We start from the raw sequence: 18,619 nt of genomic DNA, 5'->3' as shown, positions 1-18,619 counted from the left end.
CGGCTTCGCAGCTTTGCTTCCCCCCCCACACCTCCTCCAAAAATCCCCCACCGGGCCCGCGCCTTGTCCCCGAGCCCGGTTCCCTGCAGATGGCGGTGCTGCTCCGAGGAGGATGCGGAGCCCTTCCCCGCCTTCCTCCCGCCCCGGCCGGGCTGTGCTGGGGGCCCGCAGGGCGTGTGCGAGCCGAGCCGGGCCGGGACAGCACTGCCCGAGTCCCGGTCCCGGTCCCGGTCCCGATCTCAGCATGATGTGAGCGCTCCCGCACCATGTCCCGGCAGCGAGGTACGGGGGGTCCAAAGGGATGCGAGGCTGGCGAGGGGGGGACAAACCTAAAAAGGGGGGGAAAGAGGGTTCAGCGCGAGGCGGAGGCTGCGTGGGGGTGCCCACGCGGGTGCGGCTGGGTGTGGGGTGCCCGTGAGGGCGTGGAAGGGAAAAAGGGGTGAGAGGGAGGAGGAGAGGGTGGAAAAGGGGTGCGGGGGGCTGCAGGATGGCTGCTGGAGGGGAAGGGATGAACGCGAGGGGACGAGGAGGGACGCGGTGTCACCCCCGACACTGCGGTGCCACGGCAGGGTGGGCGAGGCCAGAGCCTCTTCCAGCGCCCTCCCAGGGGCACTTTGGGGGTGCAGCAGCCGTGGGGGGAGCGTCCCCACCCTGGAGCTGTGGCCTGGAGCCTCCGCACATGACGAGTCACGCTGCGGCCGCGAGCAGCTCCCTGCAGCCTCCTCTGAGTCATCCCGCGCTGGGCCAGAGCCACCCCCGGGGTCCCCCGGGTCACCTCGCCAGCCCCTGCACCCCGCGGGCACCTCATGGCACGGATAAAACCCCACGCGGACGCCGGGCAGAGGCGCCAAGCCCAAATGGCAGCCCCGAATCGCAGCCTGGCATCAGGCGGGCACTGCGCGTTCCCATGGCATCCCTGGGGCCGCCCCGTCCTTCCTCCTCCTCCTCCTCCCCCGAGGATGACGCCGCGGATGGCACCAGGATGAGGATGCCACCGTGCCGGGACGCGTCCCGCGGGAGCAGGGAGCTTTGCTAGGAGACGCTCTGTGTGTGTTTGGGGGGCGTTTTCCTCCCGCCCTGGAGACTGAGGCAGATGTTTTCCATCCCGGCCGCCTGCCCTTGGCACGGCAGCAGGCAGCGGGCACCTGGCCAGGGCTGAGGGCAGCCCCTGCCCGCCCTGCACCGGCTGCGGGCGCAGCTGGGCACAGCTGGGCACCGCCGGGCACGGATCGTAGCCCCAGCGAGGGCAGCGGGGTCGGGGGGAGCGCGGGGGGGCTGCAGCGAGGGCAAAAGGGTGAATGGACGGAGATGTCATTGCCGAGGAATTCGGCCTGGGCGGAGGAGAGGAGAAAGGGAGGGAGGGGAAGAGCCTGGCCCGCTGGCTAGCGGGGACAGTCCCCGTGTGCCCCACACCGCCCGCAGGTCCCTTCAGCCAGCCCCTGCCCCAGCCCCCCCCCCGCCTTTTCCCGCAGGGAGCTGGTTCCCCCCTTCCCTTGCCCGGTTTCCAGGGAAATCCAGATGTTTGGGCCCAGCTCCGGCGCTGCTCAGCCGGACTGTGCTGCCAGATGTTTCCTCTCCCTCCGGGCAGGGTGTGTGCTCCCCGGCCGGGGACACCGCGGAGGGGACGGGGGTCCCCCCGTGCCAGCACCTCGGGGGGAGGGGGCTTCACCCCCGCCCCCTGTAACACACCCGGCACTGGGGGGCTCCTTTCCCCGCCTGCCCTCTCCTCATCCAGGGGCTGCCGCCTTCTTTTTGGGGTGCACTGCATCCCTGTTAGCCCAGGGAAATGTGGGATTCAGGGATGTGGGGTGTCGGGGTCACCTGGGGCATTGCAGGGGGAGCATCTGGTGGTGGCTTTGTTGGGGCTGTCACTTTCCAGCTGGGAAATGGGACTGGAGGAGGGATCAGGACGGCGTGGGGGCAGCTGGCACAGCCAGACCTGTGCCAGGAGCTGCTGGGGTCTGGAATGTTTGATCCCAGCTGGGAGCAGGGAGCAGAGGCCAGAGCGGGGCCGTGCAAACCAATTCCAGATGCACGGCAGGAAGGGGCCTGGGGGGAGCCGGGCAGAGACCCCGGGGGACTCAGGGACATCTGCCCGCTCCTGTGGTGGCAGCTGGAGGTGCCCGGGGTGAGGGGGCCCTGCGCGAGTGGGGACAGGGGACAGACTGAGGGTGTTCCTGGTCCTGGTCTGCCCCGCGCTCCCTCAGTGCAGGCGACACCTGCACGGACCCCAAACTGCCACCTCTGGGGACAGAGGGAGCCTCTCCCCGTGCCCGGAATCTCTCGGGGGACCACGGGGTGGAGGCGGTGCTGTCTCGGCTCTCCCGTTGTCCCCGCTCCAGTCACAAAGCAGCTCCTTGTCCCTCCCTGTCCTTCCCGGCGTGGCAGCGCCGGGGTCCCCGGCTGTCCCTGCCCTCGGAGGGGGCGGTGGGTGAATGCCCAGCGTTTCAGCCTTCATCAGCTGCTCCAGGCTGCCAGGCCTCTTCTTCGTCCTCTTCCTCCTCCTCCTCCTCCTCCTCCTCCTCTGCACGTGGAGGAGCAGCACCAGCGCAGCCCCCGGCCGTGGCTCCCCCGGTCCAACCGGGCACAAACCGGCTCTGTGAGCGCACACAGAGGAGCCTTCATCCCCGCAGGTCCCGGCCCCCCTCCTCATCCTCCCCCGGCCCCCGGGGCTCGTCAATGGCCGGACTGTGCCCGGCCAGGGCAGGTGCCAGAGCAGGGCAGGGCCGGTGGGACAGGGCACGTAACCCCCACGGCATCGGGGCCTCCCCAGCCCTGCCCAGTGCAGGGGGCAGCGATGGGGACCCCTGCCCACAGCGTCCTCTGGAGCGTGCGGTGGCACGTCCCTGTCCCCTGCAGACCTGGACAAGCTGCTGTCGGACCTGCGGTCCTTCCTGCTCATCCTGGACCGGGAAAGCCTCAGCGCCGCAGCTCGGGCCAAGAAAAAATCGGTGTCCGACCTCCTGTCCCGGCTGCAGAGCCCGCCGTGTGAGTGCGGGTCTGGGGGCGGGGGAAGCCCCCGGCCGGTGCCCGGTGGGCGGCGGGGCAGGGTCGGGGAGCGGGGCCGTGACCCGGCGCTCCCCCCGCAGCAGAGGATGCAGAGTACATGATCATGCGCTGCCTCTCGCCCTCCCCGGGCACCCCGCAGGGCCGGACCAGCCCGGGTGAGTCCCCCGCTCCGCCTCACCCCCCATCTCCGCCTCACCCCCCATCTCCGCCTCCGTGCGGGGTTTGGGAGTCCCCGACCCCTCAGCACCCCGGCACAGCGCTGCGGGTCCCGCTTTTCCCGACAGGATCCAGGCCGGCGGATGCAGCCGGAGGCAGAGCCTGCGAGTGCCGCCCGGGAAGCGCCCTGAGCCTGCACGGAGGGGTGAGGGGGGCACGGGCGGAGGGCTGTGGGGGCTCACACAGCGGCTCCGGGGGTGGGAGAGGAGCCCGGGGATGCCCGAGATGGCACCGGTGACCGATCTTGCTCGCACGAGGCGTCCAACCGGACTGGAAGGTTCCCTCGGTGCCCACCCGCTCCTGGCAGAGCCCCCTGGCAGTGCCTGGGGGACCCTGCGAGGTTCCCCGGGGGGGCAGCGCCTTTGGAGCACCCGTTGTACCCCCAGAATAAAGTGCCGGGCGTTCCCCCGTCCCCCCCAGCCGACGACTCCTACGAAGACGCCGAACCCCCCGGCCGTGGCACAACCGGTGAGGTCCCCCCACGCCCCCTCCCCAGCACCCCCGTGCCGCCCGCGCCCTGACCCCATCCCGGCTCCCAGGCGGGGGCGACAGCGACAGCAGCCACTACGAGTCGTACGGAGAGGAGGAGGAGGATGAGGAGGAGGAGGAGGGGGTGACGGACCGTGCCCACTACCTGCGCTGGCCATCGGCCACCAGCGCCGAGGCCGAGCCCCCCGGGCGCCCCGAGGCGCAGCTCTGCGGCTTCCTCTGGAGGAAGCGCTGGCTCGGCCAGTGGGCGAAGCAGCTCTTCATCGTCCGGGAGCACGTGCTGTTGGTGAGGGGCTGGAGAGGAGGATGGATGGATGAAGGGATGGAGGGTGGCAGCGGCTCTCCGTGCCCCCCTGACCCCTCCGTGCCCCCCCCAGTGCTTCAGGTGCGCCGCTGACCTGCAGCCGGTGCTGGAGCTGGACCTGCGCGGCTGCCGCGTCACCTACAAGGACAAGCGAGGCAAGAAGATGCCCCACGCCCTGAAGGTGACAGGGACGGCAGGAGAGGTGCTGGTTATCGGCTTCCAGAGCCGGCAGCAGGCTGAGGACTGGAGGAAGGTTTGGAGGTGTTGCAGCCGGGCAGGAGTGGGGTGGGTAGGGCGAAAGGGGAGCCCAGCCCTGCTCCGGTGCTCCCGGCGGGGCTGGGGATGATCCTGTCTGTCCCCAGTTCCCACCCCGGGGTTGTGTGGAGCTTTGTTAGATGGGGGAGCAGGAGCCCGGGGTGCAGCGCTGCCCGTTTCCCTCGGCAGGTGATCGAGGAGGTCAGCAGCGATGCCCCGAGCGGGCTGGCAGCCCTCAGTGTGCCAGCGTCCCCCTCCTCGAGGCTCAGCAGGGTGAGCTTGTCCCCGGGAAACCCAGGAATGGGAACCGGTCAGGAACACAACCCAATCCCAGATCCTGGTGTCCCTGTTGGATGATGCTGGGGAGGGTTTCCTTGCCTTGCGGAGGGCCTCAGGGTGCAGGGGGCTGAAAACCCACCGAGATGGAGCTCTCCTCATCGCCACTCTCTGCCGCACCCCAGCTCGGCAAGGAGGAAGAGGAGGAGGAAGATCGCTCCTGGCAGAGCGCTGCCCGCAGCCCGCGGTCTGGAGAGGATGCCAAAGGAGGTGGGGGGTGCGAGGGGACGGGGCGAGGGGGGTCCCGCCCCCCGTGCCGGGGCTGACTGCGCTGCCCGCAGGGTTCCTGGCGGTGCGGCTGCGCGGGCGCTGGCAGCGGCTGTGGTGCGCGGTCCGGCACGGAGCCCTGCGCATGTTCCCAGAGCCCGGCGCTGCCCAGCGCCCCGTCTGTGCCCTGCGCCTGGACGGCTGCGAGGTGTCCCCGGGGACGGCCGCCGGGTCCCCTCAAAACCTCCGGATCTGCATCGCCCAGCGCGGCCGGGAGCTCGCCCTGCTGCAGGTGAGTGACTGCTGGGGTACCCCTGTGTCCCTCCCGGGGGGCACTCCCTGAGCCCAGACCCTGCCCTGGGGGGCACCCGCTGAGCCCAGACCCTGCCCCGGGGGGCACTCCCTGAGCCCAGACTCTGCCCCACGCCAGGCCCGCTCGGATGAGGAGAGGGAAGCCTGGCTGAAGACCCTGCAGGCCAGGGGAGGAGTGGAGCCAAAGAAGGGTGACGGGCCCCCCCCCAGGCCCCCCAGGCCCCCCAGGCCGAGCAGCCGCCCTGCTGCCGGGTAAGAATTTTGGCCACCCCCAGCCCTCCCGCTCCACTGTGGGGTGTGGGAAATAACGGGATCCCCTCCTTGCAGGGGGCTGCTGCTGCGCCGTGTTCCGACCCCCAACACCTACATGGACGACCCCTTCGGGCAGCCCCCGCCAGCTGAGACCCCCAAACATCTCTACTCGAACGCGGAGCGGCTGCAGCAGCTGGTAACCTCTGCTGGTGCTCTTTGCCCCCCACTCGTGACCCCCAGCGTGGGGGGGATCCACTCCCACTGTCCCCTTGCCCATGGGCTTCTCCCGGGCTTCCCTCCGCAGCAGCAGAGCCTGGACCGGGCAGTGCAAGGGCAGCGCCGGAGACCCGTGTCTGCCCTGCCCACCTGTGCCAGCAGCCACGCCCCGGGCACTGCCCGACCCTCGCAGGCAGGTGAGAGGGGCTGGGTGCTCCACCGGGGTGCAGCGGGGTCTCCCCACATTCCCCAGCTCCTCGTGCTTGGGATGGAGGCTGCGATGCCCACGAGAGCCGGGATTTCTGTGTCCTTCCCCTGCCCTTTCTCCCCAGAGTCCCTCCTCTTCCCTTCCTCCCCACCATCCCTCCTGTGCTCTTCCCCCGAGCATCATTTCCCTGCCTCTCCTCCCCACCGTCCTTCCCCTGCCCTTCCTCCTGACCCTCCCTGCTCTTCCCTCTCTCCCCAGCACCACCGGCAGCTCTCCGGGGCAGGCCTGCCAGCGCACAGCTGGCAAAGGAGACCCCCAACCTCCAGAGCAGGGATTTCTCCCGGTCTCAGCACACCCTGACACTGCCTGAGAGGAAGGGGACTCGGGATGGGCTGGATGTGCTCATCGGTAGGACCACGGAGGGGCGCTGGCCCTGGGCCGGACGCTGCCTGGTGCTGGCCGGAGCAGCCGGCGGGGTTGAGGGGTGCCCGGGCTTGGCAGCGCTCCTGCTGTCCTTGCAGGGAAGAGAGCCTTTCCCAAGCTGGAGGAGAAGGTGGGGCAGCTGGAGAGGGCCTGCCGCGTGAAGGGCAGGCTGAAAGCCGGCTCCGAGATGAACCTGCTGGCCCTCGGCAAGTCACTGAAGGGCCACATCGCTGCCACCGCCAGCTCGGCTGGCTCCGAGGTGGGGCACACTGGGGAAGGTGTGAAATACAGGGAGAGCGAGGTTTGGAGGGCAGCCCTCACCCTTTCTCCGCTGGATCCTCAGGGATCCTTCCTCAGGCCGCTGCTGAAGCGCACCACGTCAGCGAGGAGCGCCCTGAGGCCGCCCCCATCCCCGGCCACCGTGGGGAAGGGAAATGTGATGCGGAAGACAAAGGTAACTCCGGGATTCGGGGAGGTGGGAAGGGTTTGGGTGATCCCACAGCACAGGGAAATGAGGGATTGACCCCCCCCCGCCTCCAACCCCCGTTTGTCCAGGAGTGGGAGATGAAGTCTGCGATGTGAGCACCCACCTGCCGGAGCAGGAGTCTCCCAGAGAACCTCGGGCTGCGCGTGGATCGTGCAGGACCAGCCTGGATTCAGCCTGGAATTCGACTTTTATCCATCAGTATCAACGCTACAACTACGCACATCTATTTTTTATATACAGATATATCGATACACACATATCAGCTCTCCACCCGCGGGTGTCCAGTCCCTCCCCGCTGCACCCCCACCCATCCCAGCACCTGGTTTCTGGGGTACAGAATTCCCAGGAGCTGCTGGATCTGTCCCCAGCGTGGGCCCAGTCCATCAGCAGCACCCCAGACCCCCTCCCAGGACCCCAATTTACAGGGATGGGTATGGATAGACCCCGGATCCAGCAGTTGTGGGGGACACAGATTTGGGAGGAATCCGATTGTCCATTCCCTGGAGTCAGCGGGACCCGGGCTGGGCCCTGGGTGGTTTTCCAACAGCTATGCTTGTCAGGGCTTGGTTTTAATTGGAGAAATGTTTTTTTTTTTAAGGTATAAAACCCCAAAAATGTCGTACAACTTGGGTTGTGCTGCGGGAACGGGTGAGCTGGGAAAGGGGGGGTGTCCTTGTCCTTGTCCTGGTGAGTGTGGGCTCCATCCCCGCCCCGGTGCAAGGAGTTTGTGGGGTCAGTCCCAATCCCGGTGAAGGAGTTTGTTGGATCCATCCAGGGGTTGATCCCCCACCCTGGTGTGCACGGGGTTTGTCCCCATCCAGGTGCGTGGGGTCCATTCCTATCCCGGTGCAAGATCCTGGTGGGATCCGCCCCCATCCCGGTGCCCTGAGTCGGCCCCCCCGGAGCAAATTTAGGGCTAAGGCACCTTCCCAGCCCCTCCATCCTCCACCCTTCTCCCGCCCCGACGCCGCCCGGATCCCGCCCCATCGCGCCGGGAGCCGGAGCGGAGCCGCCGGGGGAGGGCCCGGGGCGGGGCGGTGACAGCGGCGCGGGGCGGGGCCGGGGGCGGCGGGGCCGGCGGCGGGGTCGGGGCCGGGGCCGGTCCCGGGGGTCCCAGCCATGCTCAGCCGTCTGGGAGCGCTGCTGCAGCAGGCGGTGGAGACGGTGAGCGGGGCCCGGGGGGACACGGGGGGAAGGGGACCGGGACCGGGACCAGGACCGGGACCAGGACCGAGAATGGGAATGGGAACGGGAGAGGGAGTGGGAGTGGGGGGTTCCGTGCCCCCCTGACCCCAATCCCGGTGTGAGCAGCGGGAGCCCAGCGTGGACCTGCTGGAAGCCTTCACCGAGCACTGGAAAGGCATCACCGGCTACTACCTGGAGGCCACAGGTGAGTGGGGTGCGGGGCGAGGGTCCCCGTGCTCCGGGGTGGGGTCCTTTTTTCCCGGGATGGGGTCCCGGTGCCCCGGGATGGGGCCTCTGTAACGTGGCAATAAATTCCTTGCTTGTGGTGTGGGAACAGAGTTCTCGTGTCCTGGGAGACATCCTTGTATCCTAAAATAGGGTGTCCTAGAAACCGGAATAAGGTCCCTGTGCCCAAGGAGGGGGGGTTGCAGTGCTCTAGGAGGGCGCCCCATTCCCTGGGACACGATCTCATATCCTGGGACGGGACCGTGTGTCCAGGGAGAGGGTCCCTGTGTCCCAAAATAGGGTCCCCGGCCTAGGAGTAAGATACCTGTGCCCTGGGACAGGGTTAGGGGACAGGTCCTGGGACAGGACCCCCAGTCCTGCGACAAATCCCTGCACGCTGGGGTGGGACCCCATGCCCTGGGACAGGACCCCAGTGCCCTGTGGCTGCCCTGGCACGTGGGGACAGGGCACGGGACACCCCTTCCCAAACCATGGGAGGATTTACCCGTCCGGGGTGCCCTGCCCTGCCCAGCCCCGACCCCCTGGCACCGCGGTGGGATCAGCACCGCCGGGTTGGGCGCACCGGGGACACTCCCGGGAGCGCCGCACAGGCTGGGACACGTCCCTTTGGGGACCCGCTGCACCCCGGGAGCGCCAAAGCAGCGCCGGGAGAGCTTCGGCCCCAATTCCCAGCAGGATCTCGGTCCTGGCTGTGCCCGGGGGGGTCTCCGGTGCCCACCGGGAGAGCGGACAGCGGCGGGAGGAGCGGGATGTCCGGCAGCGCCCTAGGCCGGAGCGGAAGGAGCCGCTGCTGCGACTCCATCCTCACTCACATTGCCATCTAGCGTCATTCCCACTCCGGAGGAGCGGGATTTGGGGCAGCCGCGGATCAGGGAAAACCCCTGGCAGAGCCCCAGCCGCACGGCTGGCACCTCACCGGGGCTGCCGTGCCCGGGGAGGAGCCCCGCTGCAGCCCCCCATCCCCGAATCCCCGAATCCCGAATCCCCGAATCCCCGAATCCGAATCCCGAATCCCTGAATCCCCGAATCCCCGAATCCCGAATCCCCGAATCCCCGAAACCCTGAATCCCGAATCCCCAAATCCCGAATCCCCGAATCCCGATTCCCTGAATCCCGAATCCCGAATCCCCGAATCCCCGAATCCCGGTATCCACAGACGAGAGCATCCCGGCGCGGCAGACGGACATTCCCTGGCGCCTCCGGCAGATGTTGGATATCCTGGTGTACGAGGAGAAGCAGCGCCCGGCGGGCGAGACCGGGCCGTGCCTCGAGTACCTGCTCCAGCACAAGCTGCTGGAGACACTGGGAACACTGGGAAAGGCGGAGGTGGGAGAAGGCACCGGGAAAATCCCTCCGGAGGGGCCGAACCCGCAGCGTTTCCCAGCTGCTTTACGTGGTGGCCCTCAACAATTTTCATTTTGGAGCGTTTTTACCGGGAAAGGGAGATTGTGAAGCGTGAGATGGTCACGGGGCTTGGGGTTTTCTTGGGGAAATTGCTCTTTTTTTTTTTTTTAAATTGGCTTTTTTGGGGAGAAATTGCTCTTTTTGGGGGGAAATTGCCCTTTTTTGGGGGGGGAATTGGCACTTTTTTCGGGAAAATTTCTCTTTTGGGGGGGAAAATTGCCCTTTTTTTGAGAAAATTGGCTTTTTTTGGGGAAAATAGGCTTTTTGTGAGGGAAAACTTGGCATTTTTGGGAGGGTGTTGGATTATTCAAAGTTCACCACTGGGATCCTTTCTGGGATCATCACATCTCCGCTTGCACAGGAAGGATTTTTTTTTTATAATATCTGGCACACAGGGGGTTTTTTAACATATTGCACTTGGCTTTGCAGGACAAGGTGCCAGCTTTGGAAAAGTAAATATTGCCCAAATATATAACAAATATAACGCCTCTGCTGTGCCTTTGTTGCTGATAATAGCAACACGGCCCCTATAAATAGATTTTTATTCAAATCTAAGTGGAAACTCGCTGGTCCTTTCACACCCAGGAGGATTCGGGGGTTTTGGGGTGCTGGGGGTTTTAATTCCCCATTGCTGGGAAGTGGGAAATAATCCCCCAGGTTTTTTTTCTTTCAATGCAGAGAATCGAGTTCAGCCCCTAATTATTAAAGGGAGGGGAGGAGGGATGTGCTGGGGGATCGATTTGGGGCAATTCCAGGGAAATCGGGGCTCCATCTGACCTGTGTCCCCATGTCCCTGTCCCAGTATCCCCCCGGGATGAGGCAGCAGGTCCTGCTCTTCTTCGGCCGGGTGCTGGGGCAGTTGCAGCACCCGCTCCTGCACTACCTCAACGTCCACCGGCCCGTGCAGGTGAGGTCCCACCTGTCCCCACCACACCCCTGGGAAGTGACACCCCCGGGAATGGGGCGAGAGAGCCCCCAGCATCCCCACATCCCTGTTCCTGCCTTCCCAGAAGCTGCTCCAGCTCAGCGGGGACCGCCTGGGCTCTGGCACGGAGAAGGAGGAGGTGCAGTTCGCCGCCGTCCTCTGCTCCAAAATCCAGCAGGATCCCAGCCTGCTGCCCTATATCCTGGAGGTGGGACAGTGTGGGGTCCTCAGTGGGGGTTGGGCTCCTGTAATTGGGACTTTTGACCCATTTTGCAGCCCCCTCCTCGCCTCAAAGCTCCTCGGGGTGAGGAGGAGGAGGAGGAGGAAGGTGGTGGCTACGATGCCGCTCCTCTTCCTCTCCAGGGGAAGAAGATCCTGAACGGAAGGAGAGCCCTGGAGCCGCCGGACAACCCCAGGGAAGAGGGTTCGGAGCATCCCCCGGGCCCTGCTGCCAGCTCCCCTCCAGCCGAGCCCTCCCCGCCACGCCGGGACAGCAACCTCGTCACCTGCCTGGTGGGGCTGTGCAGGAGCAAGGTACGGGCACGGGGGTGGCACGACGGGACAGCGGGCACTGCCAGGCGTGTGACAACCCCTGTGCTCTCCTCCTCCTCCTCCTCTTCCTCCTCGCAGAAGAGCCGTGTGGCGCTGAAGGCTCGGGAGAACCTGCTGCTGCTGGCGGGGCTGTCCCAGGAGGCGGCTGCCACCTGCCTGGTGCGGGGCAGTGCCCTGTGCCAGCTGCTCACGGGCCACCTCTGCGACCTCTACAGCGCCGTGCCCGCCGGCACTGACCCCGCTGATGTCCTCGCCATGGACAGGGCCAGCTGGAGGTGAGGGGGGCGCTGGATGGAGGTCCCAGGTGCCAACCCAAGCTGTGTCACAGCCCCGCGTCCTCCCTCCCGTGCAGGTCGCAGGGGGATGGTGCCGGTGCCGCGGGTTTCCCGGGGAAGGAGAGCCTGGCTGAGTTCCTGGGCTGGCTGGACTTCCTGGATGAGCTGGTGCTGGGCGCCCACCCGGTGAGAATCGCAGGATTGATTAGTTTGGGAAAAAGCTCCAAGACCATCCCGTGCCCGATGCCCCCGAGCTCTGATTGCCACATCACCCCCAGGGACGGGGACGCCGCCACCTCCCTGGGCAGCCCCACCCCAATGTCCCACCACCCTTTCTGTGAAGAAATTCTTCCTGATGTCCAACCTAAACCTCCCTGGGTGCAACTCAAAACTGTGTCCTCTCATCCTGGGGGGTTCCCCACGCTCAGCCCCTCTGTGCCCCACAGCTCGTGGCCGATGCCATCACCGAGGCTGTGGAGGAGAAGTTTTTCCAGGGAATCCTGCAGCCGCAGCTCCTGCAGATGTGAGTGGCACCAGCCAGGGTGTTTCACTCTCCAGGACCCCCTTGGAGCCAGGAGCAGGGGGTTCCCCTTTTTCCCTGGACAACTGGACAACCATCCTCTCCCACCCTGGCAGGTCAGAGCTGGCCGTGCTGGGCGCCACGGCCGTGCTGACGGGCACGGTGCGGCAGCTCCGCGCGCCCACCCTGCTCAACCGCCTCGTCCTCTTCCTGCTGGGGCCCCACCGGCACCCCGAGACCCCCGGGGACACCCCACACCCCCTGCGGGCGCAGCTCATTGACCGCTGCGACCACCTGTGCGACGAGGTGAGCTCACCCCGGGGGGCTGGCTGGGTGGTCAGGGGTGACAGTGCCAGGGCTCTCACCCCGCTGGCCGTGCCCAGATCAGCCTGGCCAGCCTGCGGCTCTTCGAGGAGCTCCTGCGGAAGCCCCACGAGCACGTGGCTCACAACCTGGTGCTGCGGAACCTGGAGGCCAGGGCGTACCTGCAGAGCGGCCCCCACGCGCCCGAGGAGCGCGGGCCCCCCGAGACGGACCCCGAGGAGGACGGGCTGTGAGCGAGGGGGGCTGGGGCACGGCAAGGGGGGGCAGCCCCGCAGCGCCCACCCCGCTAACGCTGACCCCACACAGGGACCTGGAGGAGGATCCCTATTTCACCGACGGATTCCCAGACGACTTTGGGACGACGAAAAATCCTTCCCCGGCATCGGCCCCGTCGGGGAAGGGGCAAGTGAGCGAGGTGGTCAGCAGGTAGGGGTTTGGAGGGGCTGGGCTGGAATGAGGCGGCTGCAGCCCCCTCCCCATCCCTCTCCCTCTCTTTTCCAGCTTCCTCTGCCTGGTCCCCGAGGAGGCCAAGACCTCCTCGTGCATGGAGGAGGGCGGATACGACACCTACGTGCACGATGCCTTGGGAATGGTGGGTGCCTGGGGGGGGTCCCCGGCCCGCTGGTGGCTGTCCCCGCGCTGGCTCTCACCCTGCTGTCACCCCCCTGCCAGGTCCAGGCGTGCCGTGCCAGCGCAGCCCCGTGGGGGTGGCCCTCGACCCCCCGGCCCCTGGACTCCTGTCAGCCCCGAGTGGCGTTTTACGAGGGACACTTCCTCAAGGTGCTATTTGACCGGATGAGCCGGATCCTGGATCAGGTACCAGGGATACACCTGGGTGCCCACCGGGCTCTGCCCTCTGCCCCCCCATGACCCCCATAATGGGGACAAAGTGGCCAAAAGCATCAGCAGTGCTCGGTGGGGATGGGCTCAGGACGAGGGGACCCCCACCCCCTGAGCATCTCCCCCATCCTGCCAGCCCTACAGCCTGAACCTGCAGGTGACCTCGGTGCTGTCCCACCTGGCCGCCTTCCCCCACCCCCACCTCCACGAGTACCTGCTGGATCCCTACCTCAACCTGGCCCCCGGCTGCCGCTCGCTCTTCTCTGTCCTCGTCAGGGTAACGTCACCCGCCGGGGTGTGGGGACACGGGGACACCCCCTGGACACGGGGTGTGACTCTTTTCTCCCTGCCCAGGTGATCGGGGACCTGATGCAGCGGCTCCAGCGCGTGCCCCATTCCAGGGCCAAGCTGCTCCTGGTGCGCCAGCAGCTCCTGGGGCTGGTGCCGGGAGAGCAGTGAGTGCTGCGGGGGGGAGCAAAATGCCCTTTTGGGAAGGGGGTTGTACCCCACAGACCCCCCCTCATCGCTGGTGTCCCCGCAGGATGGATCACACGGTGCTGTTCAAGGGCGTGGTGGTGCTCGAGGAGTTCTGCAAGGAGCTGGCTGCCATCGCTCTGGTCAAGGGGCCACCCGAAGGGCCACCCTGAGCCCCTCTCTGAGCCCCCCCCCTCTCCGACCGGGCTGCGGTGGCCACTGGGGATGGCCCAGCCCACGTTCCGGTAGCCCCCGGTGGCCCTGCAGTAGCCAGGAATGGCCGTGGCACCGCGGGAAGGACCTCGCAGGAGGACGAGGAGGCGCCGAGTCCTTCGTTGTCACCTTGGCCAGCCCCGAGGTGACGCCACGTCCCCGTGCTGGGTGCGGAGCCATGGGTGCTGTGGCTCCTCCTGGGTGGTGGGTCCCTGCTCCCCCCGCGCTGTCGGAGCTGCCCCGAACCCCCCAAGGCTCCAGCGGGGAATTTTTAGGCAATAATGGGGTGTGGGAGGCAGTGCCCCCCTCTCAGCTGCAAGGACTCGATTGTCCCCTGCCCTGGCGCTGTGGCAGGGGGAGTGTGACATGTGTGACACGTGTGTGTGTGTGTGTGTGTGTGTGTGTGTGTGACGCGTGTGTGGTCTGGCAGGGGACTGTCCCCCCCAGACCCCGCACAGCCCCTCCCCAGGGTGATGGGACTCTGCTCTAATAAAGCTGTGACTCAGCTCCACCTCCTGTGCCCCTTCCCAAACACCCCCAAAACCCCACTCCCCATTTCCCCCAACCGCAGCCAGGGCCATGGAAGCAGCAGCAGCAGCAGCAGCAGCCGGGTTTATTCTATTTCTGCTCTCAGCACCCCCAGACCCCGACCCACCCCCGCAGCACCCCCCATCCACGGGCAGCACATCCCGGGGCTTCCCCCTTCGCCACGGCCAGCAGGACCCCGGGCTGAGTGTCCCGCTCAGTCTCCCGTTCCCAAATCCAGCCTTTTCGGGCCCTAACTCCGCACGGGCACCGCGGCTCGGAGCCTCTGCAGGATGCGGCCCCGCAGCCCCTCCTCCCGCACGGGCCACCAGCGCAGCGCGGGGTCGCGGGGCTCGGGGGGCTCGTCCCGCTGGCTCCCCGGGGGGATGCTCAGCAGCACGTTGAAGCAGATGCCATCGGCCCCCCCGGACCCCCCAGCTCGGTGCTGCAGCCCCAGCAGCCCCAGAGCTCCGGGCTGCGGGTCCCAGGCCAGGCAGTCCCGCAGCAGCCGCAGCAGGGGCGGGCGCAGCCCCGCGCGCAGCTCGGAGGGGGACGTGCCACAGGCCACCACGGGCAGGTGTGGGGTGCCAGCGGTGGCCAGCAGCACCCACAGGTCGCCGGCGGTGTTGGCGAAGGGCAGCAGGAGCCGCAGGCAGAGCGGCGAGCAGGGCAACTCCCGCGGCAGCGTCGGGGGGTGCGGGGGGCTCCGGCGGTAGCGGGCGGCCAGGTCCAGCACGGGCAGGATGTCCAGCGAGCGCAGCGGCAGCGCGCGGGGGTCCCCGGGCCACCAGGTGGCTTGGAGGGACTCGGCGTCGGCCTCCTCGAGGGTCTTCAGGGTCCCACCTGTGGGCACAGGGGTGGCCCGGCATGGCGGGGACAGCAGGACAGCGGGAAAGGGCCCGGTTGTGGGGCGGGTGGGGGCACTGAGACCCCCGAGCGGGGGGGCTGAGAGGGGACACTGATACCCCAGTGTGGGGTTTGGGGGGGTGGTGGCAGGGGACAGCGATGCCCTGGCACAAAGATGCTAAAATCCATCATGGAGTTTGCAGGGGACATCAGTGATGTCTGGGCACAGGGGTGGGTGGGGACACTGATACCCACCACGGGGCTGGCAGGGGACAGGGATATCTATAGGGGATGCCACTTCCCATCGTGGGGCTGGCAGGGGACACTGATACCCATCACGGGGCCAGCTGGGGACACCCCCACCAAGCCCCCCGTGCCCCTCGGAGCATCAAAGGGCACAAACCTGTGGCCCGCGCCAGGAAGGCGAAGCGGATCCAGGCCGGGCCCCGCTCCTCCAGCGCCAGCAGCGTGAGGGGCTCGCACTCCAGCCCCGACTCCTCCTTCACCTCCCGCTGCAGCGCGGCCACGATGCCCTCGCCGGGCTCCATCCGGCCCGCGGGCAGGTACCACCGCCCCCGGCACTCGGGCTTGGCCTCCTGCACCAGCAGCACCGCGTCCTGCGGGGTGGGACTGGGGCTACTGGGGGGAAAGGGGTGGCTGGAATGGGGGGGCTACTGGGGGTAAAGGGGTGGCTGGAATGGGGAGAAAGGGGTGGCTGGACTGGGGGGCACTGGGAGAAAAGGGGTGGCTGGAATGGGGGGAAAGGGGTGGCTGGAATGGGGGGTACTGCGGGGAAAGGCTGGCTGGAATGGGGGATACTGGGGGGAAAGGCTGGCTGGAATGGGGGGTACTGGGGGGAAAGGAGTGGCTGGAATGGGGGGAAAGGGGTGGCTGGAATGGGAGGTACTGGGGGGAAGGGAGTGGCTGGAATGGGAGGTACTGGGGGGAAAGGCTGGCTGGAATGGGGGGCACCAGGAGGAAAGAGGTAACTAGACTGGAAAATACTGGGGAGAAAGGGGTGGTTGGACACGAGGATACTGGGGGGGAAGGCGTGGCTGGACCGGGGGGTACTGGGGCTGGGGGCTGCCTCACCTCCTGGTTGAAGAGCACGGCCAGCACCACGTAGCAAACGTTCCTGCCCAGGCGGACGGGCCCGGGGGGCGCGGGGGACCCCTCGAAAGTTGTCCCCACGTCCCAAGAGCCTCCATCCAGCACCGCCTCCAGCTCCGGCACCGGCGCGTCCCCCATGGGGACGGGGGTCCCGCGGCAGCTGGGGACGGGGAGCGGGGCCGGCTCAGGGCGTGGCGGGGTTTTGGGGTGGGGAGGGGACCCCCCAGACGTGCAGGCGAGGGGACAAAGAGCCGCGGCGCCGGGTGGGCTGCAGGGGGTGGTGAGGGAGGGGGTCCGGCGATTGTGGGGTGCACGGGGAGAGGGCGTGAGGGGTGCTGGAGGAGGGGAAGGGTCTGCTGGACTGGGGGACGTGCAGGGGGGTGTAAATGGGGAGGGGTCTGCTGGGCTGGGGGGGGACGTAGCAAGGGAAGAGCTCGGTGGCCTTGGCGATGCAATGAGGGGTGCAGAAGGGGAAGGGTCTGCTGGACTGGGGGACCCCCAGGGGGGAGTAGGCGGGGAAGGGGAAGGGGAAGGGCTCGCTAGGTTTGGGCAGCCGGGGGGGGCTGCGGTAGGACAGGGGCTGGCTGGACTGGGGCAGGCATGGGGGGGCACAGGACGGGAAGGGCTGGCTGGACTGGGGGGGGCACAGGGGGCTGCCCGGGAAGAGCTGGCAGGATTTGGGGAGCCGGGGGGGCTGCGGTAGGAGAAGGGCTGGCTGGACTGCAGGACGCACGGGAAGCTGAAGGACGCGAAGGGCTGGCTGGACTGGAGGATACTGGGGGGGAAAGGCTGGCCGGACTGGAGGATACTGGGGGGAAAGGGGTAGCTGGACTGGTGGTTACTGGGGGGAAAAGGCTGACCAGACTGGAAGATACTGGGGGGAAAAGGTTGGCCGGACTGGAGGATACTGGGAGGAAAAGGCTGGCTGGACTGGAAGAGGTAGCAGGAAAAGGGGTGGCCGGACTGGGGGCACTGGGCGGAACGGGCTGGCTGGACTGGAAGATACTGGTGGGGACGGGCTGGCTGGACTGGGGGGCACTGGGGGGATAGGGCCTGCTGGACTGAAGGATGCCCGGGCTGGGGTAGAAGAGCTCGCTGGGCTGGGGGGTGCCGGGGGGGCTGGAGCTGGAGCTGGGGGGGGACTGGGGGTCCCAGGGCTGCAGGGCGCTCGGGGGGAGGGGCTGCTCCCAGTCTGGAGGGCACAGGGCGGGGGGCAGCGGGGGGCAGGGGGGCGAGCTGGGCTGCAGGGTGCGATGGGGGGGCTTGGGGGGCTACAGGGGAGGGTTTGGGGGGGTTACAGGGTGCAAGGAAGGGAGGGCTTGGGGGGCTGCAATAAGGGTCTGGGGGCTGCAGTCAGGGAAGGGCTTGGGGGGGGGCTACAGGGGGCACCACGGGGAGGGGGTGGGGGGCTGCAATAAAGGTTTGGGGGGGCTGCAATGGTGGGACGGTCTTGGAGGGGCTGCAGCAAAGCTCGGGGGATGCAATAAGGGTCGGGGGGCTGCGGTAAGGGGTGGGGGATGCAATAAGGGGTGGGGGGCTGCAATAAGGGTCGGGGGGCTGCAATAAGGGGTGGGGAGCTGCAATTAGCATCAGGAGGATGCAGTCAGGCTCGCGGGGGTGCAAGAAGGGTCGGGGGGCTGCGGTAAGGATGGGGGGCTGCAGTAAGGGGCGGGGGGGCTGCGAGAAGCGTCAGAAAGCTGCAAATAAGGGTCGCGGGGCTGCAAGAAGGCTCGGGGAGATGCAATAAAGGTCGGGGGGCTGCAGTAAGATTCGGGGGGCTGCAGAAAGGGTCGGGGGGCTGCAGTAAAGCTCGGGGGGCTGCAGCAAAGCTCGGGGGGCTGCAGCAGCAGCGGGGCGGGGCCCGGGGGTCTCCGGGCGGGCTCCGGGACCCCGCCGCCTCCCCCCGCCCCGCGCATGCGCCGCGCACTCACCGCGCCGGGGCTCCGCCGCGCCGGCCCCGCCCCCCGCTCGCCGCCCATTGGCCACCCTGCGGCGCAGCTCGCTGCTCATTGGCTAGTCCTGCTGTCAGTCATGTTGGGTGGGACCTGGCCTTAAAGGGGCCGCGTGGCGCGGAGTGCGTGGCGTAGTTAATTAGGCGGGGGTAATTAGTCGGTGCTGGTTCCATGGGGGTCGTCGCGCGGTGGTCATCGCATGGTGCCCATCGCCTCTTGTTAATGGCACAGTGCCCATTGCACAGCGCCCATTGCCCGGTGTTAATTAATTGCCCCGTGCTAATTAATTGCTGCGTGCTGTTTCAGTCGTTTTCCCGCATCAGCCAGGATGGAGCAGTACCCTGGGCCCCCCAGCCTCTGGGCAGCGCCATCCAGCTGTTCCCAGCTCTGTGTGAGGCTGAGCCCGGGCAAACTCATCCCACCGGTGCCCTCCGCCAGCTGCCAAGGGCCGGACGGGACCGTGCCACGCTGCCAGCCCCCGGCTCTGCCACCTCACCCCATCCCGGGACACCGG

The 18,619-nt window shown here is 67.5% G+C and overlaps 3 protein-coding genes across 9 annotated transcripts; 2 read left to right on the top strand and 1 right to left on the bottom strand.

Annotated features, from left to right (window-relative positions):
* Positions 1-168: 168 nt before the first annotated feature.
* On the top strand, positions 169-7,336 carry LOC125317522 (actin filament-associated protein 1-like 2). 4 transcript variants are annotated; one of them, XM_048287305.1, is made up of 17 exons: positions 169-282; positions 2,860-2,988; positions 3,090-3,164; positions 3,294-3,370; positions 3,612-3,693; positions 3,765-4,000; positions 4,092-4,271; positions 4,463-4,546; positions 4,735-4,819; positions 4,972-5,108; positions 5,247-5,380; positions 5,456-5,576; positions 5,685-5,793; positions 6,063-6,212; positions 6,326-6,486; positions 6,571-6,681; positions 6,783-7,336. In XM_048287305.1, exons 1-17 carry the CDS (start codon positions 267-269, stop codon positions 6,807-6,809), a joined length of 1,914 nt encoding a protein of 637 aa, XP_048143262.1. In that variant the 5' UTR covers positions 169-266; the 3' UTR covers positions 6,810-7,336. The 4 variants fall into 4 exon arrangements, with proteins under 4 accessions (XP_048143262.1, XP_048143261.1, XP_048143260.1 ...); XM_048287304.1 differs by having other exon boundaries at positions 4,891-5,108; positions 5,688-5,793; XM_048287303.1 differs by having other exon boundaries at positions 4,891-5,108.
* Positions 7,337-7,776: 440 nt separating this feature from the next.
* Positions 7,777-14,183, top strand: FHIP2B (FHF complex subunit HOOK interacting protein 2B). Of its 2 annotated transcripts, none has more exons than XM_048287301.1 (17): positions 7,777-7,878; positions 8,026-8,104; positions 9,302-9,471; positions 10,352-10,456; positions 10,563-10,682; positions 10,838-11,008; positions 11,105-11,301; positions 11,379-11,487; positions 11,748-11,824; positions 11,938-12,127; positions 12,205-12,374; positions 12,452-12,571; positions 12,647-12,737; positions 12,818-12,961; positions 13,122-13,262; positions 13,340-13,440; positions 13,527-14,183. In XM_048287301.1, the coding sequence occupies exons 1-17, from the start codon at positions 7,834-7,836 to the stop codon at positions 13,630-13,632; spliced, it is 2,136 nt and encodes a 711-aa protein (XP_048143258.1). In that variant the 5' UTR covers positions 7,777-7,833; the 3' UTR covers positions 13,633-14,183. The 2 variants fall into 2 exon arrangements, with proteins under 2 accessions (XP_048143258.1, XP_048143257.1); XM_048287300.1 differs by having other exon boundaries at positions 10,560-10,682.
* Positions 14,184-14,334: 151 nt separating this feature from the next.
* On the bottom strand, positions 14,335-18,245 carry NUDT18 (nudix hydrolase 18). Of its 3 annotated transcripts, none has more exons than XM_048287314.1 (4): positions 18,085-18,245; positions 16,136-16,313; positions 15,447-15,682; positions 14,335-15,040 (listed from the first exon to the last, which is right to left on the bottom strand). In XM_048287314.1, the coding sequence occupies exons 1-4, from the start codon at positions 18,161-18,163 to the stop codon at positions 14,451-14,453; spliced, it is 1,083 nt and encodes a 360-aa protein (XP_048143271.1). In that variant the 5' UTR covers positions 18,164-18,245; the 3' UTR covers positions 14,335-14,450. The 3 variants fall into 3 exon arrangements, with proteins under 3 accessions (XP_048143271.1, XP_048143272.1, XP_048143270.1); XM_048287315.1 differs by having other exon boundaries at positions 15,447-15,679; XM_048287313.1 differs by lacking the exon at positions 18,085-18,245 and having other exon boundaries at positions 15,447-15,660; positions 16,136-17,311.
* Positions 18,246-18,619: the final 374 nt, after the last annotated feature.

The sequence above is a fragment of the Corvus hawaiiensis genome, chromosome 27, assembly GCF_020740725.1.
Source record: "Corvus hawaiiensis isolate bCorHaw1 chromosome 27, bCorHaw1.pri.cur, whole genome shotgun sequence".
Classification (NCBI taxonomy): Eukaryota; Metazoa; Chordata; class Aves; order Passeriformes; family Corvidae; genus Corvus; species Corvus hawaiiensis.
The sequence above is the reverse complement of the archived record's forward strand: the minus strand, read 5'-3'. Positions and strand labels throughout refer to the sequence as shown.